Source organism: Lycorma delicatula, chromosome 6 (assembly GCF_047948215.1).
Source record: "Lycorma delicatula isolate Av1 chromosome 6, ASM4794821v1, whole genome shotgun sequence".
NCBI classification, from domain to species: Eukaryota; Metazoa; Arthropoda; class Insecta; order Hemiptera; family Fulgoridae; genus Lycorma; species Lycorma delicatula.
This window is the reverse complement of record NC_134460.1, coordinates 17,114,727-17,136,183: the sequence shown is the minus strand read 5'-3', so window position 1 is coordinate 17,136,183 and position 21,457 is coordinate 17,114,727. Positions and strand designations below refer to the sequence as shown.

Below are 21,457 nucleotides of genomic sequence, written 5' to 3'. Positions count from 1 at the left end.
CAACCTGCCAAATCCAACAAAATGTTAGTGGTATTCATCCATATAAGCTACACTTTGTTTCAGTATAGGTCTGGCTGTAAACGTGATCAGGAAAGGAAACTCTGACTAGTACCATTTTGTATCTTATATGCTTTATATCCATTACAGTCATAGGACTAAGGTAGATAGTATAAAACAAATTAATATTCCATATTTTATAGAAGTCAATGCACTGTTCCCATTCAGTTGAGGAAATAGATCAGATTATTAATTTAAAATTATTTTAATGATTTTTGAATGATTTTTTACCTTAACTACAACAAAGTAAAACTTGAAATAAATACCACATTCTTGGAAGTACCAATTGCTTTTGAAATACTTAAGTTTGAGATGTCAATAAGTCATTAAAAAGAAAATATACGAATAATCCTAATTTCTTTTTAATTCAATATACATCTTATTTATCCACTTCTTTAATTCTAAACATTCTCATTGATTCCATTCATATTGTTTCCTTCCTATTTAATTGTAATCTTTCTCACTCCTTTCCCCTAAACCTAATATAAGTATGCTATTACACATGATGGGATGTTTTACTACGCCTGATCTGGTAATATTTCAAAATCTCACATCTTATGAATTTCCAACCACCCTACTTTTAAAACTGAAAAAAATTCTAAAAATAGCTTTAGAATGTTCTCTTCTCAATTTAGACAATTAGTTAATTTTGTCAAATTTAAATTAGTTAATTTAGTCAATTTAGTTCTCTTCTAAATTTATTATTGTAATTCTTTTTAAGTGTACATACATATTCATTTAATAATTCACAGGACCCTTTTATACTCCTATTACTTTAAGCCTTACTAGCTGAGTCGTAAGTGAAGATTTTATTTTACAAAAAAATACTGCTAGGAAAAGTAATAATCAGCAGAATTATCTCTGGGATATTTTAGGGTAATTGCTTAGGACTGAAATTTATGAATTTGGGTCAACATTAAAAAAAGCTGGGTCAAATAAACTGGGAATTTGGGTTTTTAAGCTGGGTATTTGGGACAAATAAAAAGTAAGCTGAGGAAATAAAATAAAATGTGTAGTCTTGTCTAATACAAAAATTTTTGCAGCAGAAATCTAAAAATAATAAGTTTAGTTACATTAGATCCTCTAAATCCACCGATCTCCGTAGTGGAGTGGTAGTGTTCCGGCCTTTCATCCAGAGGTCTTGGTTTCGAATCCCAGTCAGACTTGTCATTTTTCACACACTACAAAATATTCCATTTCCATATCTCATGGACAAGCTTTAAACTTGTGGTGAGAGCATCAGCAAAAAAATTAAGATAATCAATTATTGGCATTTCTTAGATATTTGTAACAATTTTGAACAATTTTTTTTGTTTTAAACAAATAAATCTGTTTAATTCTTTAATACATAAATTATATGAAATTTTGCTGTTTCAGATTTTGCACCATGTCATGTTGGCCAATTTCGTTGTGCCAATGCACTTTGTATACCATTAAGTTACCACTGTGATGGCTACCGGGACTGTATTGACGGTAGTGATGAAGCAAATTGTACTGCAATTGCTTGTCCAGAAAATAAGTTCCTTTGTCCCCATGGGGCTCCTGGCGGTCAACCTAAGTGTATATCAAAATCACAATTGTGTGATGGTAAACATGATTGTGAAGATTCTGCTGACGAGGAGACTGCTTGTTGTAAGTTTTAATAACATTTAAAATAATTTTTAATGGTTTTAAATTTTTTTTAAATTTCATACATTCCTAAAAAAAATTACAATATCTCATTATGTAAACCAGAAAAATGTTGTCTAGGGTTTTATTTATAACACCTTTTTTAAAATTCCATCACCATTTGTATTCTGTTCTGTACTGCTTAAATTTATTTATTACTGCTACATAGTTGCAACACTATTATTTCATTAAAATTTTATTTTTGTATATTAATATGATTTAAAATATTTTTGGTGTTTAATCATGTTGGTCAACATTGTCTTGGAAGATGCACAAAAAGATGAACAGAATTTTATTAAAATGCATGCGTGATGTTTTAACAAAGATCTCCCCTTCCAATACTTGGTGGGAATGAGTATGACCATAATTTCTTGATTAAATATTTGTTATTTATAAAGTTTGGTTTCATGATTCGGATAGTTACTTTTGTAAACAATCAAAGACCAAAAGTATTTATTGTTAATAATAATGATACATGTAAAAAATATTATTATTCCTGTAAAATTATTATTAATATGCAGTGAAACTACCCTTAATTGACACTTCCAAATAATGGACTTTTCTTAATAATGAACACTTTTATATTCGCTAGCTATTTTGTATTGGAGTTAATGGATAAAACACTTTGCAATAGCGAACAATGAATTTACCTTTAAAACTCTTCAATCAGTTTTGAAAAACAGACAGCGGGAATAAAGTTGTAATTTTTTTTGTCTTATTTTATACTCAATGTAACTAATTTGTTTATCTGTTGTGAATTGCATCACTTCCCGCCTAGTTGCAGATGTTATGATTTCAATCAATTCATCATGCATGATTAGTCATCAATTATGTGCAAATTTATGCTGTACATTGAACATGGGTAACATTTTTATTATATTATGGTACTGTAAATTTTATTGTAGTATATTTGCTATATATATGTTTACTGTAGATTCAATTCTGTGTATTTTATAAAAATTATTGCAACCATCATTACTGCAACTTAAGATGTCTCAAAAATATAAATGCTTGACATTAAAAGAAAAAGTAGCAGTTATAAATGTCAATTAAAAAGATAAACTCAAGTGTGCATGTTATGGCAAAACATTTTGATGTCAAGAAAACTCAGATAAGCGATATCTTAAAAACCAAACTTGATATCCTAAACTCATGGAATGAAAATGACAATCAGTTAAGAGAATGTGCATTTCCTAAAATGCCAGGCCTAGCGGTTGACAGTTCCACTTATGAGTGATTTAGCAGGACTCGTGCTAATAACATTCTGGTTTCTGGAACCTTGATATGTTAGAAAACCTTAAAAATTGTGTAAGAACTCAGTTACGCATGTATTTTTTTAACATGATGAATTTCAAACTAAATAAAACGTTTCATTTAAAAATGTTTGTAGTGAAATGTCTGGGATTGTAGATGAGATCTTGATGTCTGAGTGTAGGGAGAGTTAAAGTTAATGAAATACGCATAATGTAAGAAATATTTTTAATTGTAATGAGACTGGTCTTTTTTCAGGGCTTTGCCCAGTAAAACAATATATTGAAAGAGGAAAAAAATTCAGAAAAAAAAAAATCAAAAGAAAGATTAATAATCGGAAAAGCTACAAAACCATGATGTTTTAAGGATATAAACATAAATTGATTAGAAATTGAATGATATTCAAATAAAAAATCCTGGATGACTAGGGATGTAGTGATGCTCTGGTTGTTAATTTGATTGTAGAATGGGAAGGAAAAATAGGAACGTCATACTATTCTTGGAAAATGCAAAATCTCACCGTAACATTAGTGTAGAAAATGTAAAATTGATGTTTCTTTCCCCAAATATCACTCCAGTATGTTGACTGCCTGATAAGGAGATCATCCAGAAAAAAATTTAGTACAGAAAAAAAGGGTTATGGTACTTATTGCCAACAATGAAAGTTACGGATGTTGATGAGCTTTCTAAAAGCATTAATGTATTGGATGCAGTTTTTATGAATTTGTATAGCAATAAAGCAGGTTACTACTACAACAGTGAGAAATTGTTTCTTACGATAATGACGACAATGAACCCAGATTTACCATCATGAGTAAGGACATGACAGAAGAGGTTAGAAAATTAAAGCAATATTTCTTACAAAAACAATTACCAGAAGGCATTATTTTAATTTCATAAATGCAGTCGCTTACTGAAATAAATTCATACCAGGAGTTAGTTCAAAGTAAAATAGACAGCTATTTTAAGTCATCTACATATAAATGAATTGTATGTATTCTTATTTGAATTTTTATTTTTATTTTTTACATTACTTTTTGTACATGTGTTTTGATTAATATTCTTGTACACTGTAGCTTCTTTGATTAATATTTTTATAGCTTACATTGTTTTTCATTCCATTTTAGTATAGTACAGTAATTTTATTCTCTATTTTATGGGTCGACTACAATAGTACAGTATTATTTTTTTTATTAAGTATAAACATAGAAGAAAGTATTTTATTTTCAGAAAAACAATAAAAAGCTTGACTTTTTACAAAGTCATATTAATTTTTTTTTAATTTTAATGTACATTAAATAAATTTGTAATTCAGTTATTCTATTCAAAGTGTTTTTTTTTCTGTACAATAAGCAAACATAATACACTTACTATTATAATAATTACATACGCTATTATAATTATATAATATGTCTGATATTGGGAAGTTTTACTGTATTTTTTCTGCTAAGATTGTCATAATTTTTGCTTTGGATATACTGTATTTTCAAAACTCACTGTACTATGTAATTATGACAAAGCTGAGGAAGGTAGATAAGTGTACTCAATAAAAAGAAAACAAAAAAAATTAAATCTGTAGTTTATCCTCTTTTTTATAATTATTGTTAATGATAGAACTATGAATGTTGATGTTTTATCATAATGTAGTAAATATTTTAAGGAAAAATGGCAATTCTGTTAGTCTGATTTAAAGAGATATATCACATTTTATTGTTATGTGTTGCCTATTTTAAAAACTTTTTAGCTTAAATAAAATTTATTTGGCATATGATCTGCAAAAACTTAATATTATGATTATTTTTACTGTACAATAAAACTTAATTAACCAGTATTGTGATTTTCATTTACTAAGCTTTCTGAGAACTAAACAAAAAAAAGAAGAATATTACTTATCTGGATACAGTTGTTTAGATTCAAATATGATGTGTAATTTAATTCTTGTTTGATATTCACTGGTACATTATTTTATTTTGACTATTCTCTTCTAGCTTACAAATATGGTTGAAAATTTTGTTGTTTGTGTTACAAATTGCAAATTTGCATTTGAATAGGGCTGTAATGATAATGTAATCAGCTAATCTGTAAACCAGAATGCAGTAAATCACACAGATGGTCTTGTTGACTAAATGTGAACAGTTTGTGCAAATAACAAAATGTTTTGTTTACAAGTGGGTGATTAGTGTGTGCATTTTAATAACAAAGGAACTCTTTAATGAATTTTTTTACCAGGAATAGTGAAAAAAGTGTTCTTTTATAATTCCTCTCAAATACTAATTCTTGTATTTTACAATAACTAGTTAATAAACTGAATGAATTTAATGCTTTTATGTTTCATCATTGATATAATGTAATAAAAACACCAAAAATGTCATTTGTGTTAATTAAATTGAAATAAGTTGAGGGTTTTATTGACTACACAAGAATTAGTTCATTTCATCTTACTCTGCATATTGTTTATTATAAAGCAACAAGAATAAATATTTGTTCAAACCATTATTAGAAAATGATTAAAGGCATTTTTACCTTATTAAAACAAAATCACTTTACTAAGACCTAACAGATCTTTTCACCAAAGGAAGAAATTAGATCTTATTCTGACTTTTAAATCTGTTTGTTAGATTTAGCCTTAAACTTTAAAATTATGTTAAGTTTTTGAAATTAGTTTAGAAAATAATATTGAAATTACACTTATCCTACTTGAAGTTAATAAATTCATTAATTTATTAAGTTGAGCATATTATTACTCATAATATTATTTAAATGTACCTATTGGTTTGCATCAGATTGGTTAGTTGTTTAAAAGTTTCAGATATTAAAAAAAATATATGTATGTTAACTGTTCTGTGTTTAGGATTTATAATTAGGCCTTTCTGAATTATATTAATGTATCTTAAAAACTGTAACCATAACAGTTGTAAGCAACTTGAATGGGTTACAAGTAACTCCCAGAAATTACCTTCATTTGGAAGAATTATAAGAAGCATCCCATGTTAGGGTTACTGGGGAAAGTGAGGAATGAGGCAGTTTTCCATTTCTTTTCTCATTAATCTGAATTTACTATTTCACATCAGCATATTAAGCCCACAAAAATACAGATGATATTCAGCCCTACAAGTAACTCTTTCACTCTTTTTGCCTTCAGAATAGCATGTTTAGTGAACATCATTACTCTTAGAAAAAGTGAGTTTGATTGGTTGTTCTTGTAACATCGATGTTTCCATGCATCACAGCTACAAAAAAAACTGGGACAAATAGTATAAACTGACACACCTTTCTGTTATGTAGTGTAAACCAAGCCTTTCTGATAATAAATCTCTTTCTTTTGTGTAATATGCTTTATATACAATGCTTCAACTCAGAAGGAAATAATATTTTCATGTTTTAGTGACTGAAACCTTTAGATTCCTTTCTATAAATATTTGTACTCAAATTAGCTTTTCTAGATTGCAAAGGGTAGATTCATAATATAAATTAATGCGGTTTTTAATCTTCATTTCAGATTAATTTATTTAATGCTTCTCTTTTTAAAATATTAAAACTAAGTAAATTGTATTAAATTCTTTTATGCCTCAAAGAAGTATTTCTTTTTTTACTTTATTTTAAGCATCTTTTCAACAAATACATATAACTTTAAAATTTTCTTTTCTTTTGAATCCATTATCTTTATAAAAAAAAATGGGAAATATAAAATAAAATTTTGATGATAAACCAAGGCCAAGACCACCTTGCGTAGATCATTGATAACATAGGAAATAATACTTAAAGAAAAATAATGATAGCAACAAAAAATAACCAAAACAGAATATATATAACAATACACATATATAAACAATGTACACATTTTTCCATTAATAAGCTGCATTCTCTAACAGTGAAAATATTAACACACATTTAATTGAAAATTTTTAAATTATGCATCATATAAAATTTAAAGTTGTTTGCTACTTACTTTTATGTTACAGTTTAGTTTTTTATTTTGTTTATCTCTTCTTTATTTTACTAACATTAACTTTTTCCATTTGTTTCAATTACATTAATTTTCTTTCAATTTAATATTAGGTTTTTAGATTTTCTTTGGTCATCTTATATTTATATTTACTCTTTTTTTTTTTTTTTTTTTTTAATTATTCATTACTTACATGATTAATTTATTTAAAGTAAATATGAGCAAATTACATTTATAACATTATAAACATATATTCTGATATGGATAAATTCAACAGAAGCTATGGATTTTAAAATATCTTATTATTTAATTAAAAAGATTATCTGTGTTGAAGATCACCTAATGGAATTGATGTAAATTTATCACAAGGAGGAAATCAGCAGAGAGAAATCAATCATTATTTCTGTATGCCCCACTGCACTGTTTATTAAAAAAAAATTCTTATTGAAGAGTGGGAGTATAAATTAATAACAGCAGGTAAATTTAATTACAGAGGAACATTCATTAGTAACTATTTAATTATTATATATATATATATATATATATATACACTTTTATGTAGTTTTAGCATATTTATGAAAAAAAAATTCTACTTAATACAATACGAAGAGTTTTTAAAAAGCTTTATTGTTAGTAGTATAATATTATTTTGTAAGTAACTTACTTTTAATAAATTTTGTTTGTTTGTTTGTTTGATAGCAACGAGCAATTGTCATACTTTAGATTGTGAGTACAAATGTCAGGCATCATTAAATGGAGGAGCTTGTTTTTGTCCTGATGGAAAGAAAATTGATTCAAATAATCGAAGTTGCATAGGTAATTAAGAAAATTTTATATTTCCTGTTACGAGTGATATATACTCAATTATACTGATTTATTTTCTTAATTATGAGGAATGTTATGAAGTCAAAAAGTAAAGGGAAATTTTGATTTCTCTCCCCATTATATGTATAGTGGCAGTGATTGTTCTGATATAACTCATAATCTCTATAAGCTGTTCATTAAAAGTAATATTTTTTTGTTAGATATTGGTGATTGTGTTTAAAAGTCTGTTTAAAATGAGTGCTTCTTTGTCTGATTGCACCAAGGAGGAAATACTAGCAGTGATATGTTTCATCAGTTCAGAAGGAGTGAAACCAGCAGAGATTATTCACTGAATACAGCAGCAATATGAAGAGAGTTGTTTGAGTTGAAGCAAGATCTACAAATGGATTGATCGTTTTAAAGATGGTAGGATTTCTCTCTTTGATGAACAGCGGCTGTTCATCAGCTGCTGTTCATCGGTATTGAAGCGGTTAAACAAATGATTCTCAGTAATCGACGAATTACAGTGTATGACATTGCAAGTGAGTTGAATGTAAGCCATGGGTCAGCATTTTCAATCATCTATGTTTCTTTAAACTTTCAAAAAATCTATACTTGCTGGGTTCCACGTCAATTGACTAGCATCCACAAAGAGAATTGTTTGAAAATTTTCCAGAAGCTTTTGAAATATTATGAAGATGAAGGAGACTCATTTCTTAAGCAAATAATGATGAGACATAGGTCCATCACTTTGAACCTGAAAATAAGCGATGAAGTGTGGAAATATCATTCATTTCCCACAGCAAAAAATTTCAAAACTCAGATGTCTGCAGGAAAGGTGATGACAATATTCTGGGATATGGAAGGTTCACTTTTGGTTTACTTCACACCTAAAGGTCAATTAATAAACAGTGACAGCTGTGAACTACTGTGTTTACCGAAGCAAAAAATCAAATCCAAAAGATGTGATAAACTTTCTGAAGGTGTGATTTTGCTTCAGAATAATGCTTGACTTCATATGGACAAAAAAAAATACAGTCCTTTGAGCTTTGAGTTTTGAGCTGCTGGACTGTCCTCTATACAGTCCTAACCTGGCTCCAAGCGATTTTAATATTTTTAGCCCGTTAAAAGAGGAGTTGCGGGGGTAATCATTATCGATCTGATGAAGAGGCCATAGAAGCGGTGAAAAAGTTTCTGCACACCAGATCAAAAACTTTCTTCCAGGAAGGAATTCTAAAGTTTGTTCAAAGATGGACTAAGTGCATAGAAGTAGGAGGGGATTATGTTGAAAAATAATGCGTGTATCATTTATGTAAAGACAAATAAATGTATTGATTTTTTAAATTTCACTTTAATTTTTGGCTTGCCCTTATATTATCATCTTCAGTGATAAAAAAATCTCAGATTTAAAAAAAATGAAATCAGGACCTATTGAATAAAAAGCCAGTATGCTGTATGATCAATAATTTTAAGTACTATTTTCACATTTTTCAGTGAAATATTTGTTTATGGCACTGTAATTATGATTTTTGAAGTTTTTCAAATCTGATATTATTTTTTATTTTTTAAGAAAAATAAAATTTATCTGCTGGCTGATTAATTATTAGTATTGCCAGTTATTAGTTTATCTTTGTTTGCTGAAACCATATTCAGATGATGAGATGATGAGATTTTATCTTCATTTAAAAAATGGATATCAAAATGAATTATTTCAAATCAAAATTACTTAATACTGTTAAATAATAAATAAAATAATATGTATTAAAAAAGCACATATAAACTAAGTATGTTTGTTATTAAATGAAAAAAATAATTAAAAAATTGTATAAAAAGAATAATAACACTGCTGTGCTTCATAATTTTTCAGATTAAATGTTATAGATTAGCTAAGAGTAATTAAAAGAATGTGTTCATCTTTGAAAAAAAAAATTAAAAGGGCCATATCCAACCCAAAATGAACAAATAACAAATCCATATAAACCAGAATGACAAAAGCCAAACACCATCTCTCATGAAGTCAGTGCAATCACAGTTTCCTTAAATGTATTACATCTCTCCACTCATAATTATCAATCATTTAGCACTTAAAAATTTGGTCCTGATCTGAAATCACTATTTTATAGCCAACTAGGATATAGAATTACTTAGAAGCTGGGATCCACTTTTGAGTAGAACAGGGCTACAGTAAAATATTTATTTAAATTTTCATCTCTTATTGAAATTGAATAAATGATCCTTGGTTAGTATTCAGCAATATTAGAGGACTTATTTAAAAATAATAAATTAAAAATGCTTGATATGCATGTATTTTAAGTGACAAGTTATTCATAATTTAAACAGTTAGTATGTATTTCTGTCGAGCGGCCTACAAATGACGAAGGCAATTATGTTGAGGAATTTTATAATTATGTATGATTTTTTTTTATAATAATTTTATTTTGTTATGTTGGCAGATTTGAATGAATGTGAAGAATGGGGTTACTGTGATCAATTATGTACAAATACTATTGGCTCATATGTTTGTTCATGTTATTCTGGATATGAATTACAAGATAAATCCAGATGCGTTGCGCCAAATTCTACACTGCTAAAAATATATTTTGCTCATGATAGATCTGTTTGGCGTATGGATAGTTTTGGTCAAAATCAAGTATTAGTGGCTAATACTACTGCAGCTAGTGGTTTAGATTATCATTATAATAAAAATCTTTTATATTGGACAGATACAAAGACTAGAAAGGTAACTCATTTTTTATTTTTTAGGTTTACCTTGTTTTATTGTTTTAGGTTTCAATATTTTATGTTTTTTTTGTCATTTTAATTCTTAATAGTTATAAATACAGTGAATCTTGTCCCCTCCAGAACATGAATGTGGTAGGAAATGTAAACAAATTCCATGGTCCCAACCAATAAACTGGGTTTTACAATGTTAATTGAGCAGTTCAAACAGCATTTCATTTTGCTTTGTCACTGCTGTGTGCCTTTGTGTATAATACTCTAAACAAACAGTTAGAGGGTGAGGGAGAATGGAAAATCTAAATTCTTGGAAAATATTCCTGTTGGGCCTACTGACCGTACAACACATTCTATTGACATTTTTCATCAAAACGAGCCAGTTTGTTCCAAAGTTTTTAACAATGAAAATCATGGCTGTCTCATGTCTTGTTGCACTAATAAAATTAAAGTTATTGATGCAAAAGAGAAAAACAAAACTTTTTGCACAGGAAATAATGATGCAGTTTAAGTGCAGGAAAATGCATGATGTGCTAAAATGGCAAGATAAAACAGAAAAAGAAGAGGAGGAGGAATTTTATTTTTCAAGTGAATAAATTTAAAGCTGCACTATAGTATAGTATAATGAAATACTGTATGAAATTTAATATTCAAGAATAATAAATAATTATGTGATTGGTAAATGTACTGTGGGATTTTACAACATGCATCAATGTAAGAATGAAATCAGCAAAATCTACCCTCCAAAATTGCAGACTGGTGTAGGTTTATACTTAAAATTAGTATAATTTATTCAGTCTTATCGTAATTTGTGTATATAATTTTATATAATGTGAAAACTTGTGTTGAAAAATAGTGTTCACTCCCTTGCGATTCCACTTTGAACAAGTTTTACTCTATATGATTTTTCTGTTACTTTGAAAATAGTAGAAAAGATTATTAATTTTTTAATTAGAATATTAATTTTTCTATTAAGCTTCCAGACTAAGTAGCACCCAGTTTGCTTTATAAATCATCACGTAAGAAGCTGCCATCTTAATTACATTTATTTCCATCATTTACACTCTCCTGTAGAAAAACTTAACACCAGTAAATATGATAAAATATCAAGTATGAGTTTCATGTCTGAAGAGTTATTTAGCTAATAGTCTTTTCCTTTAAAAACTAATTAAATAATGAATGTTCTGGATCTTAACTATGACCAATATTGGCATAAATCATTATGCTGTTTACAAAAGATAGTTTTGAACATTAAACGTTGTTCAGAAGTTTTTGAACAGCACTAATAAAAAAATTAATACTTAAGATAAAAACTTTACAATGTTAATTAAATTTTGTTACAGATCCACTATCAAACATTATTAGACAATATTAAAGAGAGTATTGGAGGAGGAGTTCCTGAAATTACTTTACCATCTACTTGGTCACCAGTTGCAATTGCTGTTGACTGGATCGGCGATAAACTTTATGTGGCTGATGCTGTCGGACAAAAAATTGATGTTTTTGAATGGAATGGACGATTTCATGCAATTGTATTGAGTTCTAATTTAACAAGTCCAGCTGATATTGCTTTGGATCCAACCGTTGGGTAAGTGTTAATAATTAATTATATTAACTGTTTATTTGAATTGATTTTAGTTTAGTATTTATGATTTACAGTAATTTTTTTTTTTAAATTTATACCCTCAAAAATATGATGTACATATGCATTTCCCCAGCCTTACTATTACATTAAATACGAGTTGTGGTTATACAGAATAAGTAAAAATTTGGAAACCCCCTCAACAGCTTTAAAACTGTTCTAGATAGAATAATGTAACTTTCAGGATAAGGTATCGATCAGCTACTTTATCTTCTGACAAAAAGTAGAATTTCAACCCCTCCTTGAGGGTTGGCCCAGGGGTTGCAGCTCAAATATTTTAAGTAATAACACCCTTTGGGTGATGCATCAATTTAAAGGTCTCATTCTAAAGATTTTTAAGACAAGAAAGATGGTATAAATAAAAAGTTGAAATGAGGTCTTTAACCAAAATGGCAGCAGGATAAATTTTGGATTTTGAAAATAAATAAATTTACTAAATTCAAATAATGAAATAAAATAAAAAAGAAATTAAACTGAATTAAATTAAAATTGAATTTAATTTAATTCAAATGTATTTTAAAAGTTAAATTTAAATTTAAGAAAATGAAAAAAAATTATTTTTTAACACAAAAAACATGTCACTTAGCGAACAGAAGAGGGTCACACTTTCAATGATGAGGGGCTTTGATGATAGAGTTAGGTCATACAATGAAGTTTGTGAATTGGTCAATGCAACATTTAATAGTCATACCCCTATTTCTTAAGGTACAATGTCAAAATCATCAAACTATTTGAAGAAACAGGGAGCATTAATAATAAGGGAAAATCAAGGAGACCTAATTCTCAACAAATTATTAGAAATTACACAAAAATTTATTGCAGAATCCTCATTCTTCAATTCAAACAGCAGAATGAGAACATGACATTATCCAAAGTTCAATGATTAGAACATTAAAAAGAGAAAATTTCAAACCCTTCAAAATTCATCAGGTGCAAGAACTTAATGAAGTTTACTACAATTGAAGACTTGAGTTCTGCAAAATTATGAACATATATCATGCACCTATTGTGCAGATCCTAATTTATTAAACAACATAGTTTTTAGTGATGAGGCCACAATTTTTTTAAATGACTATGTAAATTGTCATAATTGTCAATACTGAACTGATATTAATCCACACTGTTATCATGAGACACATACTCAGTATTCCATCAAAGTAAATCTATGGGCAGGTGTTGTTGGTGGATGTTGGATAGAGCCTATATTTATTGATGGAAATTTAAATGCAGTGAAATGTGAGACTTTGTTTCTCGACCATATCATTCCGAACATTCAAATCGTTATTAGCCAAACTTCCAAAACATTTGGTTTCTGCAAGATGGTGGCTTATCTTCAGGTAAGTGAAATTTAGTTACAGAAAAGTAGATTACTTTCTATGGGGCCACATAAAAAGTATTGTTTGTCATAATAATCCTCAAGATATCAATGATTTACAAATAGAATTTGAGAATCAGCACAAAATATCACTAGGTTCAACTGACTGGCCGGCTATCAAACGACAGAAAGAGGACATTTTGAGATTTATTAAAATGATATGTAATTAAATAATCAAATGTTATGCTTATTAAATAATTTCTTTTTAAAATAAATTTATTTGATAATATCCATTTAATAAAATTTTTATAAATTATTTATTTGCGATAACAGTTCCTTAAATTACCAATGTAATTGTTTTCAAAATCAAAAATTTATTCCACCACTATTTTTAGTACAGATATTGTACCAACTTTTTATTAGTACTTGCCTGAAAGAGACATTTAAAATTATGTATCAAAGGGTGATACCATGTAAAATATTTGTGTTACAACCCCTGGAACACCTCTCAAGAAGGGGTTGAAATTTTATTTTTCATCAAAAGCTAAAGTAGTTGTGCGATACCTCCTGAAAGTTACAGAATTCTATCTGGAACGATTGAGGGGTTTCCATCTTTTTGACTCACTTTGTATATATTACGCATTTGTTTAATCTATTTTATTTTTAAATATTTATTTCGAATCACTAATTAATTTTTAATATTTCTATTATTTATGTGTTATATCATAACTGTGTGTGACTAACGCTAATCTTAAAGTGAGCATAAAAATTTAATTTTAAATAAAATTATAAAAATTTTAAATTAACATTTGTATTCTGTTATATTAGTTTCTATAGGATTGATTAAACTCTGAGATTTGGATGCACGCATGCACACATGTATTTACATATATATGAATTTATATTTTCTGATTACAGTTGGATGTTCATAGCAGATAGTAATCAAGTGTTAAGAGCTAATATGGATGGTACAATGTCTAAAGCTATTGTATCAGAAGCAGCATATAAAGCATCAGGAGTAGCCGTTGATATTTTAGCAAAACGAATATTCTGGTGCGATTCATTATTAGATTATATTGAGACTGTTGATTATGAAGGACAGCATAGATTTTTAGTTCTGAGAGGTACACTAAGACTATTTTACTTTGATTCATTATTTAGTTGTGTTCAAAAGATTATTTACCTAGAGAAAATGATAAAAATCAACATTTTCTTAAATTTAGGACTTAGTTAATTTAATTTATAAATTAGTATAGAACTGTTATTTTAAATTATGCATAAATTAATGTTTAGAAGTAAGAACACTTTACCTGTAGTTTATATCGAAAGAAACTTGTTATCTTTTAATCATATATTCTGATAGTTTGTTTCAAGTACTACATGATTATTTATTTCTAAGAAATAATAATCATTTTTTTTTATAGTTGTGGTGGTGTCCCATAAATGCCATCTTTATTAATATTGCTTAACTGCTGCTAATATGTTACTACAGCATGTTTGATACGTACATAAACATAATAAAATCTGGACTAGAAAGGGATTAATTAATATAATTTATTCTTAGCTATTAATTAATTAGCTTATTCTAAGTGTTTATGATTTTTTATTTTTTTTATTTTGTAGGTCAGCCAGTACCATCACCATCAAGGTTAGCAGTATTTGAAAATCGTATTTATTGGTCAGATGGTACAAAACAAGGTATTATGAGTGTTGACAAATATAAAGGATCAAACACTATACAAGCTATATATAAAGTAAAAGATGTACGCGAACCAAAAGCTGTAAAAATTGTTCATTCTTTGGTACAACGTTATGGTAAGCTTTTTTAATTTAATTTTTTTTTAAATTAGTTCAATATGTAAACATGAATTGGATATAACTTTGTGCCATACGTACGATAAAAGTATCTTTTAATGATAGTTGATTTTGGCTTTAAAAATTTGCTGTTATAAAATTTTAAGCTTAGTTGATCTGCAAGGCGTAACATTTAGAATATATGGTGAATATTTAGAAATGTTGTTTTGATTTCTTCTTATCCATTTTACAAATGTGGACTTTGCTTATTATATAGATATTATGAAATGGAAATTATCAGTATTTCATATTTTTAGTAAATTTATATTGTTATGACTAGAAGAAATCTTATGTTTATAACTAGAGATTCTTCAACTAATTCAAAAAAATTTAAATCATAATTACAATAATTTGTTTTTTTCATTTTTAGTAACAAAATAACCATTCTTGAGATAGGCAATATAACCATCTCAGTTATTCGTGATTTTTAAGAGATGCATGACATACATGTCATGAGTATCCATGATAAGTTGTACTCAAATCATCATTTCCTATAAATGTATCACTGTTATTGTAAGCAGATTCCCAAACTAATTAACACCATCTAGGAGCGCTAGATAGGGAATCTTGGAGAGCTGCATCAAATGACTGAAGACAAAAAAAAAGGAGGTTTGTTAATCTACTCTGATTAGCAAACTTATTGTTATTCAAACAGTGCAATAATTTTTGATATGCTAATTTAAGATAATGAATTATTAAACATTTTTGTTATTGTAAAAAAAAAAATATCATAAATACCACCGATGCAAGCAGCTTAGAAGATAATTCAACACAAAAAAAAAATGAAAAGTTTCATTGTAGAACAAAGATGTTTAAATTATATTCTATTAATTATAGAAATTTCTTTTAAACTGATTATTTTGATTATAGTTGAATGTATCATTATTTTTTTTAAATAAATAAACCAAAGTCAATTTTTCAGAATTTTTTTCTTTAGCATCTTTTCATAGCTGAATCAGTAAAAGTGAATGAATGATAAGATTGTTCTGTTAGGCTTCTGAAAACATATATTGAAACTTTTTACCATATTATATTTAATTTTTTTATTTTTATTCATTATGTTATTATTTTTTATTCATTATAATATTTTATCTCTAAATTTTATTGTTCTGTTAAGTCATTTTCACCCTTGTCAATGTCAGACAAGATTAAACTAGAAAATTTTATTTTACAGTTCTTAAAATGTATTTTGTATATTTTTAATTTTATTATTTATCTGAAATTATGTTCACAGCACGAAATCCATGCGGTAGAAATAATGGTGGTTGTCAACATATGTGTGTTGTAACTGCTGGAACTGAAGGATTTGGTAGTTTAGGTTACCGCTGTGCTTGTGCTATTGGATGGAGACTTTCAGAAGATATGAGAAATTGTAATTGTAAGTATAAATTCGCACTTTGGTTTCTGTTAATTCTGTAGCATAAAACCCTAATTTTATTTATAGATTTTTTATTGAAATATCTATTTCACTAATTATTTTTACTTACATGAGTGTTATAATAGCAAATATCATAATGAGTGTTTTATAAATCAAAATTTTGGTCTAGTTTTTTTTAAGTTTCTCAATGTTTTAAGGTATTATGGGTTGAAAATTATTAAAAAATTATTTGTTACAAAATTATATACGTACTATATATGTGTATATATTAAAGTAAATTTTCAGTCACAACCAGAGATTCTGTTTTATATTTTTTCTCTTAAATTAATAAGTCTAAAACGTAAATGATAATTCAATAATAATTGTAATTTTTTTTTTTTCAGTGGTTCAAGAATTTCTTTTGTATTCACAACAGAGGTTTATCAAAGGTCGTGTAATACAACCAGTAATTGAAGGATTTTCTGATGCCATGTTACCTTATGTTTCAAGAAGAGCTCGTTTTGTTGGTTTAGATTTTGATGCAAAAGAAAACTATATTTATTATTCAGATGTGTTACAAGATGTTATATACAGGATACATGTAAATGGAACTGGTATGTTTTAATATTAATTAATATTGTAATTGATTTTAATATTTGTAATTAAGTGATCCTTAATTCTGAGATTGTGCTTCAGTGAAAATTTTTTTTACTCCACTTCTGCTAAAGTTATTTTTGATCTCAAGCAATAATATGAAGCAATTACGTTTTTAGTTTTGTTATTAAATTTTACTTTATTTGACTATCTTAAAAGATTATACAGAGTTTATGTACGCTGGATTTTTAATCAAGCAACAACTGTTTGATTATTTTTATTTAGTCCTCTCTGGCAATCTTTTCTTTACTTAGTACCATGCTAGGTAATAGAATATTGACCAATTCAACAATTTTTGAAGATTTTTATGTTAAGTGAACCCACTAGGTATAAATTACCAACTCAGATATATATTTTTTTTGTGTTATAAATGATTTTTTGGGAAATTACTAAGTCCGAAGACTAAAACAAGGGCCTTTTTCTATTGCTTGAACTGTATTTTGAAAGACTAGCCCTCTTTATTTCATGAAATTCACATTAAATGTAATTTAATTTTGATTAAAAGATTCATTATATTTTTTAAACATTTTTTATTTGAAGCTATTTTGTGTGGATGCCTGTACTTTATGTACTCTAAAAAATAAGGCAATGAATCTTCAAATATCCTGTTGGATGTAAGTTTGGGATATAGAGTGTAGGAAAATTTGGATTACTTTACTTTCACACAATAGATGAGAGATTCATTAACCTTATTTGTCAGATTAACAACTTACACAAAACTACAAATAAAAAAATTGATATTTTCATAAACAGAGATTATATACAAATGTAACATTGAAAGTATTAAAAGATTGTTTGTAACAGAAATTACATGAATGTGTAAAATAAAAATTAGTTTGATTTACTCTAGAGCACTGTTAATAATTTATGATAACTGTTAATAATTTTTTAATCATTAGTCATTAAAATATTAAAAATTTCTTTTAGGTCGAGAAATAGTTTTAGCATCTCAAAATGAAGGAGTAGAAGGACTTGCTGTAGATTGGGCAGCTAAAAATCTTTATTATATTGATAGTCGTAAAGGAACTTTAAATGTTTTAAGTACTAGAAATGTAACTCATCGCCGAACACTATTAAAGAATTTAAAACGTCCAAGAGCAATTGTTGTTCATCCTAACAAAGGGTAAGTGTTATTAATGAAATAATCTTTCAAAAAACAATATATATATATTTTAATCCAGTTTATTTGATTTGTTAAAAAATTGAAAACAGGTTGTTAAAAACTACCTTATTATTTTGTTATCACTTTATTATTATTAATTTTACAATAATATTTTTAATAATTATTTACACTTTCATTTGTTATACTTCTTTGTATAGTTTTTCTTTTGAGTTTATCTTTTCTGATTTATGTCTTTATTCTAAACCTTTTATTGTCTTAGAGTACATCTAGAAAACCGTATTTACTAAAGTCTAATAGAAAAACACTTTCTTCTGCTTTTTTTCAGATACTTTTATCTTTAATTTTTTTCCTCTTCTTCTATTGCATTCATTGTAAATGAATGAAATATTCATATAACTGATTAGTGATTTTTTATTAGTTATAATATGTTGCTTTTTGATAAAGGTTTTGCTTGTTTTTTTAGGTACATATTTTTCTCTGAATGGGATAGACCAGCAAATATTAGTAGAGCACACACAGATGGTACAAATCTTATTGTATTTAGAAATGTTACTCTTGGATGGCCAAATGGCTTATCTGTTGACTTTGAAAGGGATCGACTTTATTGGTGTGATGCATTATTAGATCATGTACAACATTCTAACTTAGACGGTACAGATGTCAGAACTATTATGTCAAGGCTTATCAGACATCCATTTTCTATTGTAATACACGGAGGTATGTATGATAAAGTAAATAAATATTTTATTCAGATCAGTATATGATTATTCATTGTACATATTATATTAGGAATAGATAGATGTGCTATTTCATGAATTAAAAAAATGAACTGACCTAACATTTACTTAGAAGAATAAAGGATCCTTAACTAATCCGATCTCTTTGGTGGAGTAGTAGTGTCTCATCCTGGATTCCTCTCAGTCAGGCATGGCATTTTTCATACTCTAAAAAATTCCATTTTCATATCCCATATACAAGCTTCAAGCTTCTGTGGCAATATCATAAAGCAAAAAAAAGAAAAAAGTAAATCCCAAAATGCAAAACTAATAAATTTAAAAATTATCAAAATCCATATTAACATGATAATAGTAAATATACAGAAAAATAATAAAAAAGTAAATACGTATGAATAATAAATAAATAAAATTGTTATAAAGTAAAACAACAAATTAGAAACTATTTGAGTATGTGTTATATTTAATCATTAAATTATAATGAAGAAAATTCAAGTTTACTTGGCACTATTATTTTAAAACTCAACAACAACCAGAGTAGTATTTTTTATTATTGTTTTTTAATAAAATCATTTAATTTAATTAAAATTAACTATGAGGAAATCTTTTATAAATGATCATAATTTAATAAATGGTTATGGAAACATAAGACTGTGATCAAAGTACTGTGTTAAACAAGAATAAAAAATAAAAAAAAAAGCTAATTTTTTAGCTGAAAAATGCTAATTAACTGCTATTGATATGTATGTCTTGTAAGAGTATCACAATAATGTGACCATTTTTGTTTTCCATTTTTGAAAGACAAAATGAAACCTCTTTTTTCTCTTGATAGAGTCCCAAGATTTATTTATTTAATATTATTCAGGTGGGAATTTATATAGAGGTAAAGAATATTTAATAAAATTAAACTATTTGACATGTTTTAATGATTTAAAGCTTGAAAAAGAGTTACACAAAGATGTTTAATCTTTACAACCTTCATAAAATGCTAATTTTTAAAACCTATATTTTAAGGAGTAGTAGAAGTACCTATTTTTACAAAAAAAAAATTTTATTTGATTAATGTTTGTTTCTGTCGATATGGATTTTCATTAAATAATGGCTTCATCTGTCAACAGTTTAGTTTTGTTTTCTATTTTGGGAATAACTAAACATTTTATTTTGTTTCAGACTGGATGTATATAACAGATTGGCGTTTAGATGCTATTATTAAATTACACAAATTGACTGGTGATAAAGAAGAAATATTAGTACGCGAGTCACAAAATAACCGTCTTTATGGTGTTAAAGTGTATAGTGAATCAGAACAAGTCTTGAATAACACCCACCCATGCGCTGTTAATAATGGTGGTTGTCAAAAATTATGTTTTGCAGTACCTACTAAAACTGAAAGCATTTCTGGATTAAAGGTAGTAATGTTTTTTTTTTTTTTTTTTGCTAGAAGAAATGATTAATTTACCCCATAAATTTGAAATTTTTAAATGGTTATGATATTAGTGGTGGGTTACCTATTTGGTTATTAAGATATTAAAATTAACTAGAAGCATTTCCAATGCATCTTTATTGTAGTTTTATTTAAAAGAGAAACTAAGTAAAATGTCAAGAATACTTCTTTCATGTTTATCCAGATGCTAGTTACACACAAATCAAACACCTTTTGTTAATTACTTGGTGAACCAAAAGTGAGGTTTTAGTTGACTAAAGCCCATTGAAATCATAAATAATTTATTTACAAAATGGAAAATATTGTAATGATGAAAAAATACACAATGATCATTATTATATCTACGAAGCTGAAATTATTAAGTGGTACTTTGAATGCATCCTGTGCCATTGAGAAAGTTATGTTGTCTAATCACTTTGAGCATTTGGTTCATATAAACCATTCAACATTACAATCTAGAAGTGTTTAAGACACAATCAGCTATCTTCTAAACAAGTATTAGAATACTGTTGGTTTTTATGAATGTATAAAAAATGTTCAGATAACATAACTTTCCATGTACTAAAGGATGGATATCAAAATGTCAATAAAACAATAATTTGAGATGTGCAAAGATACTGATGGTTGTGAAGTTAAGCTTTAAACAGTAATTTAACAGTTATTAATAATTTTTCATTCTTTAAATAAATTGCTGATAATTTTATTGTACTTATCAAAAAAATGCATGAATTTTTATAAACTCATTTCTCATTTTCAAAGCCAGGAAGAGTTGTTGAGAGTATCTCTTTTAGGCATCTACATATTTTGACTCTTAAACCTTTATCAGAAATCTAAAATTCATTGATCCATTCTCAGCAATAGAATGCATAGGCTAT

General features: G+C 27.2%; 1 protein-coding gene across 1 annotated transcript in view; it reads left to right on the top strand.

Moving 5' to 3' along the window:
• mgl (low-density lipoprotein receptor-related protein megalin) overlaps positions 1-21,457 on the top strand; it is a 129,114-nt gene that overhangs the window by 8,872 nt on the left and 98,785 nt on the right. The window contains exons 4-14 of the mRNA XM_075369293.1: positions 1,435-1,689; positions 7,622-7,738; positions 10,180-10,466; positions 11,803-12,047; positions 14,335-14,540; positions 15,040-15,231; positions 16,505-16,648; positions 17,032-17,241; positions 18,209-18,404; positions 18,868-19,121; positions 20,309-20,547. Of these exons, the coding sequence (XP_075225408.1) occupies positions 1,435-1,689; positions 7,622-7,738; positions 10,180-10,466; positions 11,803-12,047; positions 14,335-14,540; positions 15,040-15,231; positions 16,505-16,648; positions 17,032-17,241; positions 18,209-18,404; positions 18,868-19,121; positions 20,309-20,547 (2,345 nt within the window). The remainder of the gene's footprint in view (positions 1-1,434; positions 1,690-7,621; positions 7,739-10,179; positions 10,467-11,802; positions 12,048-14,334; positions 14,541-15,039; positions 15,232-16,504; positions 16,649-17,031; positions 17,242-18,208; positions 18,405-18,867; positions 19,122-20,308; positions 20,548-21,457) is intronic.